At 41.3% G+C, this 10,755-nt stretch overlaps 1 protein-coding gene across 1 annotated transcript in view; it reads right to left on the bottom strand.

Annotated features, from left to right (window-relative positions):
- Positions 1–990: 990 nt before the first annotated feature.
- TMEM17 (transmembrane protein 17) overlaps positions 991–10,755 on the bottom strand; it is a 34,515-nt gene continuing 24,750 nt past the window's right edge. Inside the window, exons 2-4 of the mRNA XM_083146127.1 lie at positions 5,287–5,390; positions 3,945–4,058; positions 991–2,637 (exon numbers count right to left, since the gene is read on the bottom strand). Of these exons, the coding sequence (XP_083002253.1) occupies positions 2,404–2,637; positions 3,945–4,058; positions 5,287–5,390 (452 nt within the window). The 3' untranslated portion in view covers positions 991–2,403. The remainder of the gene's footprint in view (positions 2,638–3,944; positions 4,059–5,286; positions 5,391–10,755) is intronic.

Genomic DNA, 10,755 nt, shown 5'->3' with positions numbered 1-10,755 from the left:
GTACCTGCTATGTGAACACGAGACAGAACTTTAAAGTAAGTTCTTTGTCTGTTACATATACCCAGGGAGGTGATCAGGTTAACCGGTCAGACTCTTCAATTGAGTGAGGATCATATTGCAACGCTTATCTCCTGAGTCATACACACTAGGAGATCAGTGTTTGTTCTTACACCCAGCGCTAGTGACGGTCCAATCTTGGATTTTTTGTGTTGCTATATTGGGAGATTGTTGGTCTCCTGGACCCATTTAAGCGGCTCATCATTCATTTGATTCTGTGTACTTTTTTCACGCCAGGTTTCATATTTGTCCTATTACTGCCATCTATTGGCAGCCAGTGAAACTAAATCTTTCTTTCTCACACATGCACAAACAAAGAGGCAATCACAAGGTAGCAGACTAGCTTTCAAAGCATTTGCTTCGAGCAGGCTTACTAGTACAATAATATAGTGTCTATGTTTACTCAGTTGCAAAATTACATAGGTTTACATATGTATTATTATATATAAGAGACAGAAGGTTCATTTAAATGCTCATCTTGGCTCATTTACTTTACCTTGACTAGTGGACATCGAAAAAGGCCACTTGAGGTAAAATAATTTAGCAGAAATGAGCATATAAAATGGATCGGTTTCAAGTTTGTGTAGCCTTGAATTGAGAAAGATTGGGATACTTTCATATCTTTACCACATTATTACCAGATAAAAGTGAAATTGCTTTTCAATTATTTACACAAAAAAAAGATCTCAAATATGTGCCTGTCAAAAAAAGTGAGACGGACTAAAGATGCTAAACAATTTACAGTTCTACTGTATTCCTTTTACAGCCAATCTAGATCAAATCAGAAATTGTAAAAGCCTCAACAAATGTAATTTGATAATTTTAATGTAAAAAAAAAAAAAAAAAAAAAAAGACAACCATAATTTAGCAGAACATATATTTACATATAAAAATTTGAATTTGAGTGTTGCACAAGAGAAATTATTCTTATATTTATATCAGTATTAACATATTTCTGATAATTGTATTTGCATTATAACATAGAATAATTCATGCATCAATTGGTTAGCAAATATATATTTTTTTTTAATCTAAATTGTATTCAAACATATCTTAAATACAAAGGTCTCAAACAACTCTTATGGGTACAAAACATTATATCTGATTTAAAAAAAAAATAAAGTACCTAAAGTTACCAACAATAATAAAATAAGGACTAATAATTCTGTGGAAATATATATGAAATAGAACTTGTTTCATTTTGGTCGGTGAAATGAGAATTTTTTTTTCTAAGAGCCAGTCGTCAGCTAGTACAAAGCATGTGACATTATATCACAAGTGTAATTTAACAGATGCTTGCAACAGGAAGCAGTTGAAAGGCCTACCATGTCCAAATAGACAGTAAATGGGTTGACACAAAAAGTTCGACATACAAAACTTCAAGTTTTTCACAATGTTTAACTTTTTTTGTGGACTTTTACATACTTCACTAAACACGTGAACTACAATTAGGAAAGGTAAAGTGTGCTAAGTGAAGCGAGGCACCAGGTCTAAAGTGCTAGCCATGCAAGGGTACGTGTTACACTAATTGGAAGTCCATGTCAACGTTTTAGTGATAGCTATGCTTCAGCACAGGTGACTTAATTAGTACTTCAGCTATTTAAACATCTGTGCTGAAGCTGGATATTACTAAAATCTGCACTGTTAGTGTGCCTTCGGGGCCGAGGTTGGGAATGCCTGCTGTAGACATTTCAATCCACACCCTTTGCAACCCAAGAGATATATGTCCACTTTGCATACATTAGGTTGAAAATGTGTTATTTCCACAAACTAGGTCCCTCCAGCTGTTGGACCTGACAGTATCATGTAAACATTTCGGTACTTGTTTAGTTTCACTGCGGCAGATATTGCATGCGATATCGCATCCGATTTGATGGGATTTTGGACCTGTTCATAACCCAACTATCCACTACGCATGGAGTAGATTCTATATAGTGTGGCGAGCGCAGCGAGCCCGAAGCGCGGCGAGCGGAGTGAGCCCCGCGTGGGGACGCGGATTACTTTACATGTATTCCGTGGCGAGCGCAGCAATCCCCGCAAGGGGACGTGGAATACATGTAAAGTAATCCGCGTCTGCTCGCCACGCTTTGGGCTCGGTGTCTCGCTGCGCTCACCACACTATATAAAATCAACTCCATGCGTAGTGGATAGTGGGGTTATGAACAGGTCCAAAATCGCATCAAATCGGATGCGATATCGCATCGCTTGCGATATCGCATCAGCCACTGTGAAACTAAACAAGTACCCATTTCTGCTATTGTTCTATTAATCAGCAGGTTTGCCTCACTGCGTCTATAACCCTGACTGTATCTAGTTTTTTTCCTTTAAACAGTAAACTGGATCATATCAAGCTTGCTCCCTTATGTTCTCCAGCTGGTGAAATCTACCAGCAAGACGTCGGGTGGTCTTGCGTAGTGTAAACCATGACACAGGAATCTGAAAGAGCAAGATCGCAGTCAGTATCCCATGTGATGCCCATTCCAACGGTAAAGATTCCACACCAGGGTCGAATAAAAGGAAAAGTAGAAGTGGAAGCTGCAATAGGACGCTGAGCAGCCAAAACCCTGCCAGCTCTGGAACCTAACAAAGAGATACAAGATCACTGTATTAAAATATCCACTGTAGAATAAAGCAGGAGAATAAATTTTGGTTAAAAATAAACATGCATTAGTATGGACAATTCTGCACAAATGATAGATAATAAGGCAAAGTTTCTCTAACAAAGAAACTTTGAACAACAGTGTAGGACTAATAGTCCTGGATTTTACATCTTTGTTTGAGCCGTCAATACCACACATAATTTTCATTTCAAATAGAGTCATATGGTTGACCGGGTCCAAAGGTCGACATGGATTTTTCATGTTTTGTGTCTATGACGACATAGGCACTGTCGCATGGCTCACTACGCTTGCCATGCTTTGGGCTAGCTGCGCTCGGCACACTGTTATATTCCCCTCCACGCCGCAGTGGATGGTAGGGTTGGAAATAATGCCTTTCGGCACATGTCAGCTCAAACTTTTGTTAAAAAATGCACAGCGACCTTTTTCATGTCAACCTTTTGACCATGTCGACCTTTTGACTTTCGACCTTTGGATCCTGTCGATCATTGGACCCTGTCTTTGACCTTTTGACTGTCGACCAATAGTGGTTGACCTTATGACTATCAACCTAGAGTCAATCTACGATGAGTACCATTCAATATTGTCCAGTTGGCCTGCAGTATTGCTGACAGTGGTATGGATCAGAGTCGGCAGCATTAAAATTGGCATGCATTGGGTCGACCAATGAAGGTTGATATCTGAAAATGTTTACACAAGCATTAGGTCAACATGGACTAGGTCAGCAGTCAAAAGGTCTATATGGGGTTTTTCACTTTTTCCCCCCAAATGTCGACACAGTCAACATGGACCCCGTATCAGTGCACCGCATCCCCTTGCATGGCTTCCTAGGGCATGCAATACCGCCTGTAGGCTCAAGAAAAGGTGCAAAACCCCATGTCGACCTTTATGACTGTTGACCTAACCCGTGTCAATTTAATGACCCTGTCAACCTAAGCCCATGTCAACCTTCTCAGTTGTTGACCTTGACCCCTGTCGACCTTCAGTGATCGACCCAATGCACGCTGACTTAGTGCTGTCGACCTAACGACCGTATATCGTCGACAGGACAATATCATAGGCGACAGGGGTAGGGAGCAGATTGGAAGTACACACACACACACACACACACACAATGATATTGTCTTTTTGTCATTACAATTTGCCTGGAAACAACATTGTTGTAGTGTGTACCAAGCCTGTTTAAAAACATTTAATACAGGGAGACAAGAAGAATCAATGGGACAAGTTATTAACCATAAACTTTCCAAACAGCAGCATAATGAGCACCTTTTCTTGTAGATTTCCACTGTATCCGAGATATAGTCGAATCATTTCAATCACAGACATCAAGATAAGTATAGTCACAAGAATAAATTTGTAATGATCAGGAAGCAGAACATACTGTAGAACACACAAAATGAGACCATTAAAAACAGTTACAAAAATACAGGTTGAGTATCCCTTATCCAAATAATTCCGAAAACCATACGTTGCAGAAGGTGAAATGAAATGTTTTTGTTTTTTTTTCTAAAAACCTACTGGGGACATCTATAACAGCACTACTGGGGACATCTATAACAGCACTACTGGGGATATGCTATATAACTGGCACTATATATGTGCAAGAAAATGATTGCTTGACATTCAAATTCAGTACCTGAGATAGTACACAAACTTTGTTTCGTGTTTTGAAACCTTGTATGCACAAATAAAATATATTTGTGAGTATTTCATGCTTTTGATGTGTTTGTACAACACAAATGCAAGATATCAAAAGATACATCACTGAAATATAAAAATATCCTTAAATACGGAATAATCCATTATCCAAAATTCTTCTGGTCCCAAGCATTTTGGATAAGGGATACTCCACCTGTAGTAAAGTGTAATGGTGTGTACACACGTTAGATGTGCCTTAAGATCCTATCCACGATCTGATCAGATAGGATCGTGGATAGGATCTTAAGGCACATCCGATTTGCATCCTATCTTGACTATATAGTGCAGATCTGCACTATATAGACAAGGCAGCCAAGACTTTCTGGCTTCCGATACGTGAACGCACATCGGGATCGGATGGGGATCGCAAGGGTTAAAACCCTTGCGATCTGCATCCGATGTTGATCCGATGCCGATCCGATGTTGACTATATCGTCAACATCGGAAAGGAATTCGGACCGTGTGTACACAGCATTAGTTAGATGAGTTGATCCAAAACATGCCTCAATGACTGTGCAAAATATATCTTCAATTACCAATTGATAGATTAACAATCATGTTTTAATATTTCAAGTATCCAATGTGTTATATTTTTCAGCAATACTAATATAAGGAAAGGAGAGTAATTATGCCACTTACAAACACCCTATAAGCAAAAGCAAAAAGATCAATGTCTAATGTGGAAATAAACCTAACATCCATATTGGAAAATAACCACTATGGTTGAGGAAATCATGAGCAATACATTGTTTCCTCACACATGAAGACCATTAGAGGACAATCTGCTATTGTCATTTCCAATATGGCAAATACTGTAATGGATTTGAATGGCTTTTAGAATATTTCTTATTGCAATCATTTATTTTTATCCTTTTCCATTTAATATTTCTATTATTGCATACTGTAGTACCTTTAATTGAAGAGCTATAACAGCACAGATCCACCAGAAGGGAAAGTAAAATGTGTTGAAGAAGAGTGACATCTGCAGTGGCAAACTAGAGACAATATGAACCTCTACAAGAAAAAAAAAATGTTATAAAAATATACAGACACACACGCAAGTCCAATATGTCTGGCACTCCTAAATTGCAAAAAGTAGCTGGCTGGAGTGCCTTCTTAGGACTTTGCACAGTACAGCTATTGCAGAAAGCGGCATTCCTCAGTCTTCTAGTTTTAAAAGCCCAACAGCGTTTTGGGGATCAACCCCCATCTTCAGGGACAAGCATATACAAATAAAAGCAAACTGAGACACACGGTGGTGCTCACTCCAAGGATAACATATCCAAATAACAAAGAACAAAAAAGAGGGCACTCACCAATCGCTGAGTAAATGTGAAAAAAAAACGATTTATTGTTGCTTACGTGACAGGGCTAACGTTTCGGTCTTATCAAAGACCTTTGTCAAAGCCAAGCAGTATCCAGAACAGGTCCTTCCACCATGAACACCCATGGTGTATGTGTATATATGTGTATAATATATATATATATATATATATATATATATATATATATATATATATATATATATATATATATATATATACACGATATCCAAGACAATAAATGGCACTCCGGAGACACGTTTCAAATGAATAAACAAGATTGTATTGGAAAGGCTAAGCTTTCGGGGTTTGACCCCCTTCTTCAGAGCACACAATCCTACAGCGATTTATTGTCTTGGATATCGTATATGGTTTTCTCATTTGGGCACCGGGGCCAGCTGCAATTTATACACAAGAGTGCCGGCTGCATTGGAATATATATATATATATATATATATATATATATATATATATATATATATATATATAGTCAATTAGCAACCTAGGATGCATAAGTAATTTTGTTTAATAAACCAGAACGGAAAGTATGTCCACCAGAGGACATACCAACCCTAACAATAGCTGTCACATAGGCCCTTATTCTGATTGAGTCGGATGGCTCCGAATGCGGACGGACGGCCGATGGTTGTGCAAATGCCTCACACGTACGAACACAGCGTGAGTTCCATGCAGAAAATGATCGTACGGAACCATCCGAGCAGGGGGTGGAGAGGGGCGTGAAGGGCTGTTTGGGCTAATTAACATATACGTACGCCCAGCGTTTCATGGGCGTTTCGCCCACAAATCGCATGCAAAAATCGGATGCGATTTTGCGGCTTTTTCACTTTTTCCGGCCGATTTGCATGCTGTTCCATCATTGCACACCCCCGATTTCCATCGTAGTGCATCGCATGCAATATAGTGGCATGTGATGCATGTGAAGCGATTCGATTTGTAATTGTACGATCACCTTGATGGGTGCTTACAATGTTAAATGCACCCCCATTGTCAACACCACCCCCACTATCAACGTTAACCCGAAGCGTGGCGAGCGTAGCGAGCCCGCGAGGGGTGGCGGTACGCGTCCTTTCGACCTTTTCATACCCCCACTATCCACGTCGGCGTGGAGTTGATTTTAGATAGTGTGGCAAACGCAGCGAGCCCGAAGCGTGGCGAGCGGACGCGGAATACATGTAAAGTAATCCGCGTCCGCTCGCCACACTATCTAGAATCAACTCCACGCCAACGTGGATAGTGGGGGTATGAAAAGGTCGGAGGACGCTTACCGCCGACCCTCGCGGGCTCGCTGCGCTCGCCACGCTTCGGGTTGGCGTTGATAGTGGGGGTGGCATTAACAATGGGGGTGCATTTAACATTGCGAATCACATTGCATCGCATGCCAATTGCTGGCATGCGTTGCTATGCGATATTTAATTGTACAATATGGGGCATTTTCCCGAAAATCACATCGCATACCATCGCATAGTACCTGGGGGTGTGCAAGGATGGAATAACATGCAAATGGCCGAAAATCTGCAAAAAAATCGGCCGAAAATCTGACGCAAAATCGCATCGCAAATGAAATCGGCCAAAAAAAAAAAAAAAAAAAATCGGCCGATAAATCGGATGCGATCTAGATAAAATCGGGCGCCGTGATAATACACAAGTACCGAAAATGTAAACATTTTTTAAACTAAAAGGTTAGGATTTCTCACTGAATGGGATGTGTGACATGTAATTCTCTTAGCCCAGGCAAACGTTCAATCATCCAAATACCGGAGTAAAATGTAAAATCCATTATCGTGTACGAATATATATTGACCTAATCCTTCCCGCGACCAGGCTTGCTGACCCTTTCCTATTCGCTTCAGTACACCTTGAAAAAGTCCTCTGAGGAGGAAGAAACGCGTTGGTGACACTGTATATGGATTGATGAAAAGGACTAAAGTCCGGGAAAACAGCAGGACAACAAGCCCAGCGGATGTACCAGTGTGGGACTGCTCTAAAACCTTTGTGGAACTGTTCGCATATCAGTTCCTTCATATCCGGTAATTCTCAGTCTCTATTTCACCCAGGATATTCTTATGCACTTTAAATAGTGCTGTGTGTATTGTATTGTGGATATTTTTATGTCATTTTATCTGAAGTTTATTAAATGAAATTGTGTAAAAACATACTTCACTATTTTATGAATTAATCTCTCACTTTTATGTGAATACCACGGGAGGGATCCTGGTGGATTCAAGACTCCGAGCGGCTGATAAGTTGTATTCCTATTTTTGTTTTCTAACCTATAGGATTGCTTTTTGTGAGAAAGTTTGGAATGTACATTATTGTTTTTGTTAAATAGAGAAATGCACAATTAAGATGCTTTGTAATTATATGTATTTTTCAGGTTAACTAATTTACATCTTTGATGGCCGGGCTGCTTGATTGAATTGATTTTATTTTGTATACAAACTTACCATATATACTCGAGTATAAGTCGACCCGAATATAAGCCGAGGCACTTCATTTTACAACAAAAAAACCTGGGAAAACTTATTGACTCAAGTGGGACCCTCACTCGAGTATAAGCCGAGGGGGGCTTTTTCAGCATAAAAAATGTTCTGAAAAAGTAGGCTTATACTCGAGTATATATGGTAAGTGCCACAGCTATTGTTAGGGCTACACCCTCTGGTGGACACACTTTCCTGTTCTGGTTTCAGTTAACAAAATCACATATGCGTCCTAGGTAGCTAAGCAACCACATGCAGCTCTGTGACAATGTTATGATACTCACATGCTGATTCTTTTGGAGGCCAGTGTTTGAGCAGGGAATATGTATGTCTCTGTTTGCTTTCATTTGTATATGCTTGTCCCTGAATTGGGGGGGGGGGGGGTGTGATTCCCGAAATGCTGTTGGGCTTAATAACGACTATATTTTAAACTTTACAAGACTGAGGAGTGCTGCTTTCTGCAATCGCTTCAATACAAAAAGAACACAGAAAATAAAGTCAGACAATGAATGCAGGATACCCAACACACAGGTGTATTAGAATTATGGGCTAAAAGAATATATAGGTCTACCCCAAAATGGTGGAACAATAAAAAGGTCAACACTGGGAAGGTTGACATGAGTTTTCATGTTTTTGTGTCAATGTCGACACCGTAGAATGTGGACCCCCTAATCAGTGTACCACTTCCCTCTCTATGCTGATTTCCACTTTACCATCAGCATGAGGAAAACCATCAGCAGCAAAGGGGTTAATCTGTAATGGATTTAACAAATTTAATTAACTAACGATAAAAACATCTTGTGTATGGTATCAATTACAATTTGTGGAGCATTTACAGAACAAGATCATAACAACTATTTAATGAGGAATTAATCAAAATACTGTATTTTAATGAATGACTGTCATAATGCATGAGAATTGAAGTAAGGCTTGTGACAGCACAGCTGGAGTGTGCACAAAGCTTTATGGATAAGCAAGCTGGGATAGGTCAATCCGGCTCTCATGAAACAGTTCACAGATGACAGTGATCTAGTTCCTATTTCCAGCTACAGTACCCATTTACACTAGGCAAGCCGGGTCGCACCCGGGAGTTTGTACCCCAGTGCGACCAGGCTTGCTGACCCTTTCCTATTCGCTGCCCAACCCGGCATAAAGCTGGGTTGGTGACGTCATTGGGAGGCGGGGCCGGCATGGCGCTGGGGGATAAGCGCGTCTCCCAATGGTGCCTTTAGATTGCAGTGAATGGGACCTGGGTGCCATCGACCCGGGTTACCCATTTCCACTGCCCCTGACCAGGGAGCTCCCGGGACCAACCCAGCTATCAGGCTTGGCAATATTGCACGCTATAGCACACATACAGTATCACCTGTAATGAAAGATAGTGTACTTCACCATCAGGAAACAGATATTGTAAGATTAATAACTCTTTCACATCGCAAATGCCAGTCTCCAGGCTTTGGACCCGATTCCAGCCCAAGGGCAACCCGGCATTTGTGATAAAGCATGCCCTGTCAGCACTCGGCATATTGCCGGGCACTGATATCAGGTGGGGGGCGGGGCAGAGCAGTGGTACGTCGTGTCGGGCGGGGAGGACGCTGCTGCCTCCTCCATAGTAGTGAACGGGATCCAGGTCGCTTGACCCAAGGTTCCCGTTCAGGCTGCCAAGCAACCCGGTTTCGACCCCCGTAATACTGCTTTTACCCCTTGTCGGATTGCAGGGTTGCTGGACCCAGGGTATTAAAATGGCCTTTTTACACCGCATGCTCACCCGGGTGGACTCTGAAAAAACCCAGGGTCCACCCTGGATATTTGTGCGGTGTGAAAACGGTAGCAGGGGCAGGCTAGATGAGCTAAGTGGTTCTAAAGCAGAGGTTCTCAAACTTGGTCCTCAGGACCCCACGCAGTGCATGTTTTGCAGGTCTCCTCATTGAATCACAAGTGAAATAATTAGCGCCACCTGTGGATCATTTAAAATGTGTCAAGGAGTAATGAATGCACCGCGGTGCACTTGCCGGGCGACATGGAAAATGTGAACTGTGTGGGGTCCGAGGACCGAGTTTGAGAACCCCTGGCCTAAAGGATCAACCTCAAATGCTGGAAAGTAGTTTATTTTCAAAATTATTACATCATAAAGCACTTTTCATTTAAAGCTTCAGTGAAACTTAATGGTGGAGAATGTTGAACTACCTGTGAAGGCACACAGAGGGCGATATTCAGTCCCCACTGCCATGCCCTTTTATCGCCGATCGGCGGGCGGGGCATGAATCCTGCCTGCCGATATGCAGTTGAGGAAAACAAAAACAGGTCACGGCTGTCAGGACGGACCGACAGTCGAATACCCCCCATAGTAAGCGGGTGTTTATGAAAGATTACCTTTAGAATTGTTTAGCCCAGGGGTTCCATAATGCAGCCCCCAATGCACCCCAATGGTCCAGATTTAAGTAGATACATTTCTCAGGATAGATGGTTAAATAAAATTGACTGAAGTACTAATAAAATCACCTGTGGTTATGCATGGATATCCTCAAAATCCGAATGTTAGGGTGACTTGAGGACAAT

The sequence above is a fragment of the Crinia signifera genome, chromosome 6, assembly GCF_055691185.1.
Source record: "Crinia signifera chromosome 6, ASM5569118v1, whole genome shotgun sequence".
Classification (NCBI taxonomy): domain Eukaryota; kingdom Metazoa; phylum Chordata; class Amphibia; order Anura; family Myobatrachidae; genus Crinia; species Crinia signifera.
This window is presented reverse-complemented; position numbering and strand designations above follow the sequence as displayed.